General features: G+C 45.5%; 1 protein-coding gene and 1 long non-coding RNA gene across 3 annotated transcripts in view; one reads left to right on the forward strand and one right to left on the reverse strand.

Annotated features, from left to right (window-relative positions):
• itpr2 (inositol 1,4,5-trisphosphate receptor, type 2) overlaps positions 1-14938 on the forward strand; it is an 80413-nt gene that overhangs the window by 40206 nt on the left and 25269 nt on the right. Inside the window, exons 38-41 of one of the 2 annotated variants that reach the window (XM_037768240.1) lie at positions 11164-11211; positions 13739-13859; positions 14094-14281; positions 14402-14582. In XM_037768240.1, coding sequence (XP_037624168.1) covers positions 11164-11211; positions 13739-13859; positions 14094-14281; positions 14402-14582 — 538 coding nt within the window. The remainder of the gene's footprint in view (positions 1-11163; positions 11212-13738; positions 13860-14093; positions 14282-14401; positions 14583-14938) is intronic. The other variant, XM_037768241.1, reaches the window with a different exon arrangement.
• LOC119487439 lies at positions 330-12835 on the reverse strand. Its single transcript, XR_005206707.1, has 2 exons — positions 12801-12835; positions 330-462 (listed from the first exon to the last, which is right to left on the reverse strand). It is a non-coding gene; the product is annotated as an uncharacterized LOC119487439 (long non-coding RNA).

Below are 14938 nucleotides of genomic sequence, written 5' to 3' on the forward strand. Positions count from 1 at the left end.
CAGCAGCCCGTCTCCTTACTGCACCCCCGCTCTCAGCCAGAGGCCTGGAATGACAAGAGTTGGTAGAGGAGGAGACGTAAGGAGGTGGCTGCCAGTGTGTATGTTTGTGTGCACCAAAGGGAGGGTGGAGGGAGGGTGGAGGCTGCAGGGAGGGTGGAGGCTGCAGGGAGGGTGGAGGCTGCAGGGGCCGAAGTACAACAAATGTCCGATCTGTAATCACCTCTGGAAGGTTTACAGTTCGTTCCAGCTGAGAGGAGGTGACGCTGTGCGATTCACACAACACAGCGTGCATAAAAACATCAGCATTGTTTTGAATGTCTTGGAGCTCATTTTATTGAACTAAACATTGAAGTAAAGTTGGAGGAAGCTCGTGTTGCTGTCCTCATGCAGACATGATGGAGGTTATTGTTGCACCACAACATCACCTGTTAGAACAGACTGTATGGATGTGCCTTTTACCCTCTCTGTCCGTGTAATTACATTAGTAATACTGTCAAGTACTGCCTTCCTCAGTAATGGTACGTGCCAGCCGTAGTCACTTAAAGCTGCTTAAAGGAGTCAGAGTTTTGTTTTTCCATATTTGTGTTCACATCTCGTGTCAGTCAGCCAAAGCTATTTCTTTTTTTTTTTTCGAAATGATTCAACAGTTGTGTGGAATAAGATCAGAGGAATTTAAAAGTGGAAAAACAGCCACTTTAAAAAAAAAAAAAAAAGCGGCTCGGTGCATTCGAGCAGCCAGACAGCGAGCGCGCTAACGATATGTGAAATGTCAGTTTGTGTAGGTGTGCGAGAGTGTGCTCAAGCATGTATTTGTGGCCTCTCTTTGTCATATCCCTGTAGCCCTGAGCGTGGAGCTGCAGCCTCACTGCACGAGAGAAAGAGAGGGAGAGAGAGGGAGAGAGAGAGAGGGAGAGAGAGGGAGAGAACGATTGATGGAAATAATGAGAGAGGGAGAGTCAGGCAGACAAAAACAGAAGGAGAGAGAGACAGAGTGACAGCATAGGCAGCAGAGGTTGGTGGCTCCCCTGGGGTGCAATGAGTGGGTGGAGGAGAGTGAGAGAAAGAGATGGAGGGAGAGTGATTGAGGGAGGGAGGGAGGGAAGGAGGGAGGTAGGCAGCCATGTGAGGAGCCATGTGAGAGGAAGGGAAAAAAAAAAAGTGGGCAGCGGCTGCAGGGTGAGGGATTGGAGAGAAGCGGAGTCTGCTCAGTCCATGAGGAGACAGGGCAGGGGGTGCGCTTACGTAACAGCCTGCAGTGCCTGAGCCAGCGTCACGTGTACCATCACGTTCTCCCTCCCTCCCTCCTTACTCTCTCTCACTCTTCTGTCCGCTCGCTGCCTCTCTCCTCCTCTTTTGCCCCCTCCATGCTTTGTCTCAGTCTATCGCATTCTGTCTGCCCGCACAAGTTATTTTTCTATCTCTCTCTCTCCCCTCCACCAGTCCCACCCAGGCTCTGCTCTCTGGGTTTGCCTGGGTCATGCCAGGAGCGCTGGTTGGTCTGGGGGGAGGAGGGGGGTCTGCAGCATTCACAGTATAGAGATGTGTTGACTCTTAATGCTGCACTGCACTTTATTGGCTGTCAGATGAGGGCAGCTTCATAAATGTTTGTGCTCCTACAACCAACACCCTTCAACATGTCTGCAGTGACAGAACCACTTGAAAGAATGATACCGTAAATAATACACGGGAGAAAATATGCATAAAATAGCATTGTAGACTTAAATGTTAGCTCATTTAATGCAATTTGTATAATTGTTAGTCGGGTGTTATTCTCTACTTTTCTGATTGTTTAATCCCACGAAGCCGATAATGCAACGATCCATCTCTCAATACTTTCTGATTTCCCCACCGTGTCTGCGATACTCGGCTGCAAGCACATTTATTGCTGCTGAAGACAAAATCTTTAAAAGTTGGTCATTATTATATTGTTTCTAGGGCTGTCAATCACATGATCACAACACTAATTAACTACTACTAACTACTAGGGCTGTCAGTTGATTAAAATAGTTAATCACTATTAATCGCAAATTAATCAGACATTTTTTATCCGTTCAAAATGAACCTTAAAGGGAGATTTGTAAAGATATTTAATACTCTCATCAACATGGGAGTGGACAAATATGCTTGCTTTATGCAAATATATGTATATATTTATTATTGTAAATCAATTAACAACACAAAACAATAACAGATATTGATCCAGAAACCCTCACAGGTACTGCATTTAGCATAAAACAATATGCTCCAATCATAACATGTCAAACTGCAGCCCAACAGGCAACAACAGCTGTCAGTGTGTCAGTGTGCTGACTTGACTATGACTTGCCCCAAACTGCATGTGATTATCATAAAGTGGGCATGTCTGTAAAGGGGAGACTCGTGGGTACCCATAGAACCCATTTACATTCACTGATCTGGAGGTCAGAGGTCAAGGGACCCCTTTGAAAATGGACATGACCGTTTTTCCTCGCCAAAATTTAGCCTAAGTTTGGAGCGTTATTTAACCTCCTTCATGACAAGCTAGTATGACATGGTTGGTACCGATGGATTCATCAGGTTTTGTAGTTTACAACCTCTGAAAGATCGATTGCGTTAAAGGAATTAGAGGCATTAAAATGATTTTGCGTTATTTGACGGCCCTAAGAGTTTAATTTTTAAAAAAAGGCTCAGTAATGTTTTAAATCAGCAGGGCACTGTTTCACAAGTGTTACTCAAACAGGAGTGGATAATGCATTTGTTGGGGACTATTTTCATTAATACACGTTTCATGCACTACGGAGCATTTAAATCACCAGGATGGTATGTGTTGTCGGATTCAAGAATATTAATTTTCATGTGGATTAAGATGCCACCACGGTTCTCTAGTGGCTAAGATACATACAATATATTAAGATTGATTAAAAAAAGGCCTCCGATTCTACTTGAAACTTTCCTTACAATTTATATATATATGCTGTATATACTCAATATGCAAAATAAACTACAGTACTCGTATTCATCATGATAAAGGTCACCCAGAGGAATCAGTTATATCAGGCTCTGGATACTCAGATAGTATTTATTATCGTTGACAATAAGAAAAATGTATCCTTTAATCCAGGGGTCAGCAACCTTTACTATCTAAAGAGACATTTTAGACAAAAATAATAAAAAACAAAATCTGTCTGGAGCCACAAAACATGTGATCATTGTGATGAAGGTAACACAGTTTATAGTCTAAGTATATAGTATATAAGTCTAATGCAGTGAGGGCCAAAGAGACAATGTACTACGGAGTATTAGGACCACATTGAGGGAAAACACATCTGAGATTTACACAATAAAGTCAGAAGTTTACGCGAAAACAAAATAACACATAACATTACTACTTTATAATATTATGACTTTATTCTCGAAATCTCAGATGTATTTTTTTCCTCAATGTGGCCCTAATACTCCATCATACCGTCGTACCATAGACCTACAACAATGATAAATAAAAATGAAAATGTAAACAAAAAAACAGTTATTCATTTCCATTTTTTAAAATCCACCGGGCGCCGCTGGAGAGGAGCTGAAGAGCTGCAGGTCGCTGACCCCTGCTTTAATACCATGGCACAAGTTATTTTTGTGTGGATAGTTTAGTTGTTATTTTCTATGAGCACATGCGTGCACATGTATATAACGTGCACGTGAGCGTGCCTTCTCGTTCACAGAAGATTGAAAACTAGTTACGTAATATAAACCGCTCTCACACTCTGCTCCTCTTTCCTCCCTCTCTTTCACACTCATCCCTGTCATTCACACGCTGTCTGTCTGTCTGTCTGTCTGTCTGTCTGTCTCTCCGTCTGTCTATCTGTCTGTCTGTCTGTCTGTCCGTCCTTCTTTCTCTTCCTGTCCTTCTCTTTCTTTCTTTCTTTCTTTCTTTCTTTCTATCTTGCCTGCCAAGTTTCACACCACCTGCCCCAAGGCAAAGCAGATTTACAGATTACCACCCTCTTGATACTAAGCGCATCACACAGACGCATGTAGACGGAAAGCCTCGCTCAGACAAACACACACACACACACACACACACACACACACACACACACACACACACAGTCCCAGGCATGCAGTGCCACGCTGGCTGTCCCTGCGTGAGCTCATCCTGCAGGGTTTTCCCGTGTTGTCCGTCTACTGGTGGGAGTAGTGGAACACGGTTAAGGAGCGGGCCGGGTGAGCTCATGTTCTCCTCGTATGGTTTGACCTTTGGCTGGATTCAGGCTGACGCAGCATGTTCAGTCAAGTCAGAAAGTTGTAGTTAGGAAATGTAGAACCTAAATCTGGAGCCTTAAACTTTTATAAATCTTTATCTAATGCCAAAAATAATAATAATTTCTCTTTTTTTTAAAATTTGAAATCTTTGTCATGTATGTTTTACTTCCTTCCTTCCTTCCTTCCTTCCTCTGGCCCCTCCACTTCCCTCGGTCCATCAGTCAGGTGTCTTGCTAGTTTAGTATTATGTTTTGGTTTCCATGGCGATGAGGGTTTAGCACATGTTGTTTGTCTGTCTGGTCCGTGCCGTGACTGGGCACAGGAAGTCTGTGTACCTTGTGCAGAAACGCCCTCAGACCAGGAGGAGCACAGAGCCTACGTGTAGCGCACTGCAACTCCTTTAGCTCCGAGCCACGGACAGAATGAGACGTCCTGTAAAAGAAAAAAAACACTTGTTGCACAAATTGCAAAAAAGAGCCCCGACTTCAGGGCCTCGTGCGTCTGAGGGGGCCACGATGAATGAGATTAGTTGTGATTGTGAACAGTGTTTCGACACAGTTCATAGTGTGTTATTTGAATCTGATTGCATGTGAGTCAGGTTACTTGTGCTCAGGGAGGCACATGACAGGCGACAGGCTGAAGGATATGAATTGCAACTTGTGTTTGCTTCTAACTTTTGCTAATGCACATTATAGCTGGTGGACAAAATAATAGAAAAGGCTTTTGAATAACATACAATAGTCCTGCAGTAAATAAGATTTAGTGAACTTCATATTGTTCATCCGTGTCTGTTGTGACTTATTCTTCCTCTTTACCAACACAGTTAACATAAACTGTATGTCATCATCAGTTTGAGACTTTTCCCCCTTTGCCACGTTACATAATTTGACATCAGCAACCAGCAATTTAGGTTGCAATTATCTGGCCTTTGTGTCCCTCTGTAATTTCCTTTATGTTGCCGTGGTAACACATTTATGAAAATGGTGAGCTCACCTCTATTAAAGGACCAGTGTGTAACATTTCGGGGGATCTATTGGCAGAACCGCGGCACGACGCGGTTGGGGCGCACTGAGGACAGTCCACCCCTGTCGACAGTCGCACTGGGAGCAGGGGGCCCTGTCCATCCCCGGCGGGGAGAGAGGGCACAGCGAAGCCCTTTGTCCACGGTGCGGCGAGGTCCGGGCGGGGAGCGTTGTAAAGCTGCGGCCGCGTGCCACCTTCGCCACGAGCCTTTCCAAGCCGACCTAGAGCCGGTCGCGGCGCACCGCCTCGTATGCGGGACTCCCCAGCCTGCCATGTGGCGCTCACACACTCAAGCTGGCTGTTAACGAGGATCTTTTGGCACAGAGAAGTACTCGTATTGGTACTCGGTATCAGCAAATACCCAAATGTCAGTCCTTGTACTCGGTCTGAAGTGGTATCGGTGCATCCCTAAGAGGGACATTTGCATTTTCACGGTTTCGCGTTGGCCACCGTAGTTCTCCTACACGTTTGGCACACAGGAGAATTTTCAGCCGGTTGCAATCTGCAACCTCACTGCTAGATGCCGCCAGATCCGACACACTGCACCTTTAAAGCTGTCGGTCTGTATTTGACTCACTTATGTCGACTATTTAAAGTGATTGACTGAATTGTGAACACTGGAAAATGATGTCTGAAATCATGATAATATATGTCAATGGTCATAAGAGTGAACGCACACCAACATTGTTGGAAAAAAAACTCCACAAACTACAGACTCAAAAATGACTTTTGAGATGATTCAACACCTCAAATGAAAAAGACTAATCAGTGAGTCTACAGCCACACTAGTGGCTCTGTGAGGCTGTACGGAGGCACAGTGGTGCCTTGAGCCAAATGCTAATGTCAGCATGAGGGCTGTAACGTCCATCGAGCTGGATCGATATATCGATTCAATGATCAACGATCCAAATCATCGATGCAAAGTGAGAACATCGATACAATCATCTTTAAGATGCGCCTTTTATTTTGAAATTCCTATGGCACGTCTGTCACCATTTCCGTCCAAGCGCTCCTCCCTCCTACAGAGCCCGGTGATAAAACTGTCAAATCATAGTTTCTTTTTGTGAGTTGATATAAATGTAACTGATTGTGTTAAATGGACAAATGATATCGTCTCATATCGTCTCGCAGGAAATGACTCAAATCAAAATGGTATCGTGGCAGACTTTGTGATATCAGCAAAGAAACGATTTAATATCGTATCGTAATGAAACACTAGTCAGCATCTTGACGTGCCCAGAAATGACAATGCTAACATGCTAATGTTTAGCAGCTATAATGTTTATCATGCTTACTATTTGCTAATTAGTAATAAACACAAGTACAACAAGGTTTGAATATATGGTTATAAACCAAAGTACTGGGCAAATACAAAATGTGATGATGGTGTCAGATGAAAGGTAAAGGATCACCAACATTAATGCAATTTATCCTTTGGGGGACATGAACATCCGTACCAAATCTGATGGGAGGCTGGGACACGGGTGGACATGGGTCTTGAGGTACGGGGTTTAACACATGCGCAGTGTAACTGAAGCTGCGGTCGTGCGTTGCTATTGGCTCAATTTTGGCGAGTGCAGACCAGATTTTACTGTGCATGTGTTGATGAAGCGTGACCCAGACCCCTTCACAGATGAAGTGGCGAGTGCGGCTGTCAGTCAGTTTAGGAAATGGCGAGTAGACACGATAAAATCCAGTTGGAGGATCCACCAGCATCGTTTGGCTCTGCTGTATGAGAGCCTCGTGGATTTAGTGTTACCATGAAAATGACGGAAAAAAGTGGTGGAATAAACGGCGACTGTGTGTGAGCACTGTGCATCAAGTCACTGTGCATCAAGTCACTGTGCAACACGTCGCCGTGCAACACGTCACAGTGCAACACGTCGCCGTGCAACACGTCGCCGTGCAACACGTCACGGTGCAACACGTCACTGTGCAACACGTCGCCGTGCTAGCGGCAACACTTCGGGGAGGAAAGAGCATCTCCTTCTCCCCGCAGCATTTTTGTTAAGGCAAAAATGTGTTAACTTATTTTTGCCCAATAAATGAAAAGCATGTTGAAATCAGAGCATGACCTCCTCGCTGTAACAGAAACGTACCGAACCGTGACCCCAAAACCGTGATATGAACCGAACCGCAAATGTTGAGAACCGTTCCACCTCCACTATCCATCGAGCCAAACCCTCGCCTTGTACCTTCACCAGCTAACCCGTCTTCAACATCACAGTCTTCCTCACAAACACAATCAGCGCTTTAACAATGTTAGCGAATCACATGTAACACTTCCACAGTGAAGCGGCCAGCTGGCGGTCGGATGAATGCTTGTTTACGCTGCCGGTCGTGTGTTTCTCTGAACCCGTCTCGCAGATTGCTCTCACATGTGAACTTAATTTGTTTTTCACTGATGTGCTTGTTTTGTTTGGTGAAAACATTTTTATGTGCAGCTTGAAAAACATTATAAATGGCAACATGTGATGCGTGTCCCCGTTGAGCGCCAGAGCTTTATTAGACGCATGTTGACCCTTTTGGTCCCGTGCACTAAGCTGCAGAGCTACCTGTCGTGGCCGCGGGTCAGGAAACGTTTCATCTCCTGCAGAAATGAGGAAGAGCCGAGATGTGACAGGAATGGTTCTGTTTGCCCAACTCTAACTTCAACATAGCTTAGCACAGCCCAGCAGTAACGTGCATTAATGATAACTCACTCTATGATTAACAGAAGCAGCGTATAACGCACCCTGAACTTTAGAAGTCACGAGTCGAAGCCACCACCTCTGGAGAATGTATTTTAATGGAGCAGCTCTTTCAAGTAAATTCTTGAAAACAACAACTGCTTATAACCACAATAACTGTCTCAGATCTGTTTCCCTATAATTAGTACCAGATTACATACTTAATTCAGGGACATTTAAGGACTCCCCCTAGGAAATGATGGACCCATAAAGTAAAGCATTATCGTTTTATTTCCAAATATGAATATCTAAATGCTGTTTCAAAGTCCTCGTTATGCTGTCAGGAGTGAAATTGAACGGAAAAAAAACCCTGAAAAAATGTGGAAATGTTTTTTAACATAAAAATCTTACTGAAAAAAAAGATCCCAGAAAAATAGAGATGACATGACCTCACTATCCTCAGTGGCAGCTCCAGCTCTGCCTGTGTCTTTCTCCGTCTTCACTCTTCATGTCCCCGAAGTGTCTGTACTAAAACAGCAGGATACGTATGTGTCTTGATTTCCTGATTTTTGTCCTTATTCATGAAATAAGTCCCTCGGTGAGAAAGCCTGGCAGAAGCACATTGATATGGATATCTATTATATTACAGACGGCTCCCACTTTAAGCTTTTCATTTTTTCCCTCCAGTTCCAAGCTGTGGAGGAGCTCGCTGACTCCTCAGAGACATCTTTGTTAGATAACGTGCAACACATGCTTTTTATACTGTGCGTGATCAGATTGAGTTTCAGTTTGACTCTTAGTCTCCTGCGTTAACTACGACAACAACAATAGGAGGTCGAGTTTCAGTTTGAGGCTCCAGACTGAACAAAGCGTGTTGACTGCAGGTTCTGCTGGGACCTAAATGTTGCTTCCTGATGTTGCTCGGCCCTCACATGGCCCGCGGGGGGGGGGGACGGACTCTACTTGTTCTGTGTCACAGTGTACTTGATCAGCGTTCCCTTCTATTTACAAAAGACACACCCACCCAGAGTCCTCTCAGGTTTCTGTGGTGGGAGAAAGTAACACAGGAAAGAAAACTATTGCTGTGATTGTTTGGGTAACATTCTCCTCCTCTGTGTCCCGAGTCTCTGCTGCTATAATCAACCTTGTCTGACCTGAGCAGCTCAAGCCCCCCCCCCCGCCCGTTCCTGGCAGTGCCTGTCTTGGTTCACAGCTGGCGCTGCCCTCCGCTGCCTGTGAGACTTTTTCAGACCGCCTAAAGAAGCATAGGGCAGGCTTTGTCTTTGTCTTTTTCCTCCGTGCAGCTCTCCGGAGTCGGAGTCGATGTGCAGACAGCAGAGCTGCGAGGGGCCTGGGGGGAGGGAGGGAGGGAGGTAAGGAGGGGGGGTGCATGTGAGGATGCCGGAGGTGGGGATCGGCAGCTCATCCCTAGCTTGGACACCAGAGCCGCAGTGTGGCGTGCCGGTGCACATTTTAAAAACACCACGACTGTCTGCTCCTCGCTGGGTTTTGTTTGTTCTTCTCCTCCTTCTCTCCCTCACCCCCCACCTCTCCTCCCTCCTTCTCTTACTTCTGTCAGTTCTCCTACCTCTATTTCTATCTCTCTTTTCTTTCTTTCTTTCTTTCTTTCTCGTGGCTCTTACATCACCTGACTGGAGTTTTTTCTCGTCAATGCAGCAGCAAGCAGATGAGTCAGGCTGGGCTGACTCTCCTCTACCGCCATCCTCTCCTCTCCTCTCCTCTCCTCTCCTCTCCTCTCCTCTCCTCTCTCTCTGCAGACCTAGCCAGCAGACTGCATCGCCCAGAAGGGACGCGAACAAGAGCAAAAACCTGTCACCCCCCCAACCCTCCTTTCAACTTCCCCCACTTAGCGTTTCTTTCCCCGGTGTTTGAGCGGTACAGAAGCATCACGTCCTCTGTCAGAAAAGGGGAAACGTTAAGTCAAACATGATTCAATCTGCAATCAGTGGAAGAGCAGTGCGTTGGGACGCGCCGCCTTCCAGAGAGAGCGTAGTGCTGAGTTTGTAGTTGAGATTGTGTCGGTGCATTACTGTGTGGAAATGAGAGAGGCTGGCTCAATGGATCCTCACCTTCAGGTCGAGAAGCTGTGCGTGTGTGTGTGCGTCTGTCTGTGTGTGTTTGTGAGACAGCTCAGCCAGACAGTGCAGGCAGACAAGTGTCTCTGCTGACTGCAGATGAGATGGAGTGTTTACTGACACAGGGAGCATCAGCCGCACGTGCTCCTCCACATCTTCACTCCTCAGTGCACTTAGTTTGAGGCTCTTCAGCCGGACTGTACCCGGGCAGCCTCCGCGGCGAGGCACCGAGGTGCCTCATTTTGTTTCGTCACTCCGTTTGGAGTGTTGTTGAAAATCTACCAATAATAGTGACCAGTATTTCTCTTTGATAATTCAGTTTCAGTGTTGAGACTTTGTTCCTGTTCCACATTCTAGTTTTGCACCAGCAACTAGTGTAAACAACGCTTCCAAAGGCAGCTACACAGATGAGTCACATTAGGCTGAATATCAATTAGCAGTATGTGTCAGCTTTAATGGAGGTGTGACAATCAGAACAAGAGGCCAGTTGATCGCTGCGTCGTCGCAAACGCTGCAACATTTATGTAATTTAATAAAGGGTTTAAAACTTATGGCTGTCCTTACCTTCTCATCTCCAGATATGTTTCTGTATTTTTTCCGCATGTTTTGTCTCGAAGTGACGGCTCAAGTTGTGGTTTTTGAATACAACCACGTGTTCGTTGTAAACTATAAGCACGCAGCTTTACCGCCAACCTCCGCCAAAAAATACTTACAGTCCAAGACATATTATAGACTTGCCGCCGCCTTAGCAGGTGACGCTACTTCAAACATCACTCACGTCAATTTACGTCAGTGTCAAGTGTGACAGGAAGAAGCACAACGATAACGACACAAAATAAAAGCTTTTTTCTTTACTGTTTATTTTTGGCTTCGTAAGTAAAGTTGTGTGGTTAGTCTGAGACCTCCGGGACCCGGCAGAACCATCACGAGGGCCGGTTCCGTATAACGCCCAGGCCTGATTTAAAGAGTATTTTTTATAGGAATGATTCTGTCACAAGCTTTTTGATCCATAGAAGCAGCTTCTACTGTATTTTATTAGTAGCTAGCTGCAAATGTTTAACACATTCTGTGTCCATATCATCAACTATGTCACGACTAATCCTCCTCCTCCTCCTCTCCTACACTCCCTCCCTCCTCAGGACCCGCTGGCTCTGGGTAAAACAGACGACAAGGCACCGTGTTCAGGTGTATGTATACCAAACTACTTTAAAGGAACAGTGTGGAGACTTTCATGGGGATCTATTTGGCAGGAATGGAATATAATATTATGTTTTCTTTAGTGTCTACTCACATCAAACTAAGAATCGTTGTGTTTTCATCACCTCAGAATGAGCCGGTTATATCTTCATACGGAGCGGGTCCTCTTCACGGAGTCTGCCATGTTTCTACGGCAGCCCAGAACGGACAAATCAAACACCGGCTCTAGAGGGACATTTGCGTTTTCGCGTCGGCCACCGTAGTTCTCCAACACGTTTGACACACAGGAGAGGTTTCAGTTGGTTGCAATCTGCAACCTCATCGCTAGATGACGGCAAATCCTACACACTGCACCTTTAATGCCCGGTTCAGACTCCATGATATCAGCCTGATTTTAGCCCGACACGGCCGTCGTAGCTGATTGGGAACGATAAATGAGCGTCGTGTGCGAAAATCGATCCTCTTATCTTGTGTAGCATGTCATAGTACACGACAACCGACGCCACGTCTGGGACGCCCCACAACACCCCGACGAAAAGTCTAGCCTGTCAGAATTTTTCGTCTCGACACGTCTAGTGTGACATCTCCAACGACGTGTTCCTTTGCGTTGACCAATCAGGTGCTCTCTCCAGGGAACAGTCGCAGTCAGATCACTTGGTAATAAACAAACATGGAGTAAAGGAGGAGGGATGGCGAGTTTGCTGCTGTCTGGTGGGACAACCAAACTGACTGAGTATGGACGGCCCGTACCGTCCTCTCTGTGCCACCCAGGAGAACATCCACAACCCTTTGTTCTTTCTTTTCTTTTTCTTTTCGCAACACCAGACCGCCAGCATCGCACACAACGCTTCTGTCGCCATGTTCCACAGTCGCTTCAACCGCCTCCCCGATGACATCTGAACTCGCGTATGATCGTGGAATACGACGTGCTGTGATTGGTCGTGTTCATACGTGTAGTCTTGCAGGTCAACCGACCAAGACACTGCAAGAGTTTATGGCACTGTGCTCGTTAGATCTGACATGGTGACCATCGTCAAAGACACTAATATCCTGTAGTCTGATCCCGGCATCAGGGAGAGGAACGATAGATTGCCATTATTGACTAATTCAACTACTAATTTTCTGATTGATCAATAAATAATTTAGTGTATAAAATGTCAGAAGCCCACAATGACATCTTCAGATTTAATGTCAAACGAAGAACAGAGAAAAGCATCAAATAGCCAGAAGACGTTTGACCTTTTTACCTGATAAACGACTAACTGATTCATTTACCACCAGAGTGTGAGCTTCATCAAAAACTGTATTTACCAGCTGTTTCTGCTATTTTGTCCACCACCTGTATCTCAGGGCATGTTCTACTAACATGTTCCCATGGAAACCACAGGTGGCTCCCTACAGTCCATTCATCCTTTTTGCTCCACCCTCTCAATTGATCTGTTTATCCAACTATTCATCCACCCTTCCTCTCCGTTGATCGATAATAATGACGGTGGTGAGCTTGTCATCAAAACAAGGCCGTTTTGAGTTGTTAGGTTGCCATAGAAACTGACGCTGACCACCCTTAGTGTCTCTATACATCCATCCATCCATCCATCCATCCATCCATCTATCATTCCATCCATCCATCTATCCATCGCTTCCTCCTGTTGCATGATAAAAATAGGTGGTGACGAGCACAATGCGAGTCGTCCACCTGTCAGTCACTCTCGCACTTCGATTACACAACAGCCGCGGGGAGATTATCTCCATGAATCCTTTAATCTCATTTCTGCTTATCTGCGTCAAATGTCACAAGAGATGCACAGAGAGAGAAAAAAATACAGCCCTTAAATAAATGTGTAGCTAGAATAAAACTAGAATATGAACATAAAACACCATCACACACACACAAGCACACATTCTCTCTCTGTTCATCCACTGCTGAAGTTACTCTTTATGACTATATGTTGTAAAAAGTTGCCGTCAGACCTTGACGCTATGGTCTCATTTTCAAGACAGAATAAAGAAAACATTGATCTAACAGATTTCAGTAAAGACACTAATGTTACTAATTGGAACAAACCTAAAGCTTTTTTTCTGTCTTGGCCGCTACACTATTTCACAAATGCTCAGTTAGAATCGAGTTATTGAACAACACTATATGATTGCCATGCTCCTCAATGAGAGGCTCCAATTTCTTTGTTGATAAGAGCATTGTCATCCTGGAAGCCGTCGCTCCCATCAAGAGAGAAATGCATCATGGGATGACGGTGATCACTCCTATTAGGTGTGAGATGAAATCTGTTCAGAACCTCTCGTTTTGGATGATTGGGTGGATTTCATGCCAGTGAATACACCGTGCCGCGCCGCGATGGGACATTTGCTAACCTTCATTTCGATGTTATTTTTAGAGTCGCGGCTCACAAAATGCTACTTTTTCAAAAAATGTGACTAAAATGTGAATCTCCTAGTTTGTCGGCTGGCGCTCTCTCAGACTGTGATATGGATTTAACATCATGATTTCTGCCTCCACAGGGAGACGAGTTAAGAAAGATCCTCCTCACACGCTACTTTGGAAATCAAAAGCTTCTCTCCAAGTCAGAGCTCGGGAGTGGAAACAGCTCATCTGGCGGCTTTGTCAAACCGTCATCCGGAGGTACTGAGAACCCCAAATAAACCCAGTAGACACTGCAATAACTATACACTGCGGAGGAAACAACAGCAGCTAACATGACAGCTTTTTAGGAGAAGTGCTACTTGTCAATTGCTGGCAGACTTTGAATCTATATATTTATGTCCAAACAGCTGTGTAATGTTGCTGGATTAGACTAATGTCATATGTAGCTATATCTGTTCAGAGCTGTTAAATGTTAACCTTCAATCTCTGCAGGAGGTTCTCCCATGCTGGACTCTGACAAGCTGGGCAGCAGTGTGGTGGAGATCCAGTGTCTCTTGGACAACGTCGGCGCGTCAGAGCTGGTGATCGACCTCATCGTCAACACCAAGAACGACCGGGTGTTTGAGGAGAGCATCCAGCTGGGCATTGCCCTTCTCCAGGGCGGAAACACACAGATACAGGTGGGCGGCACAGACACTCCATCCTTTTATATCCGTCCACATTGATCAGCTACACCCCAACATACACACACACACACACACCTCACAGACTGAGATTCTACTACCCTGCCTCCCACCCAGAACTCCTTCTATAACCAGCTGTACAAGCAGAAGAAGTCCGAGAGGTTCTTCAAGGTTTTCTACGACCGCATGCGCCTGGCTCAGCAAGAGATCCGAGCCACCGTGTCCGTCAACATGTTCGAGCTCAGCTGCAGAAAAAGGGACGACGACGGTGACGTCAGCGGCTTCAGGATGAAGAAAGGTACGTACAGTCGAGTAATGATGCTTAACCTTGGAATTATAACCAACACGCCACGGCTCTCCGCGGCTTCACTCTCAAGTGTGGCCCAAAAAACATTTGTCACCTCTGCTGTCTGGAACACGCAGACAAACGCTGTGTCAAAACGAAGCTGAAAGTAAGAAAGTAAGGTTGATATAAACCTGGATAATAATGTCAGACGGGCCCAGACATGATGCATTTAAAAGTGACATAGTGAATCACCGGGGTCACGTCTTGAGCACAGCCGAGCATTTCCATAGAAACGGGCCCGGTGCTGAATGAGAAGCCACAAAATAGGCTCAAATATAAACCAGATAAACCTTCAACCCTTTTACAGT

Source organism: Sebastes umbrosus, chromosome 4, assembly GCF_015220745.1.
Source record: "Sebastes umbrosus isolate fSebUmb1 chromosome 4, fSebUmb1.pri, whole genome shotgun sequence".
NCBI classification, from domain to species: Eukaryota; Metazoa; Chordata; class Actinopteri; order Perciformes; family Sebastidae; genus Sebastes; species Sebastes umbrosus.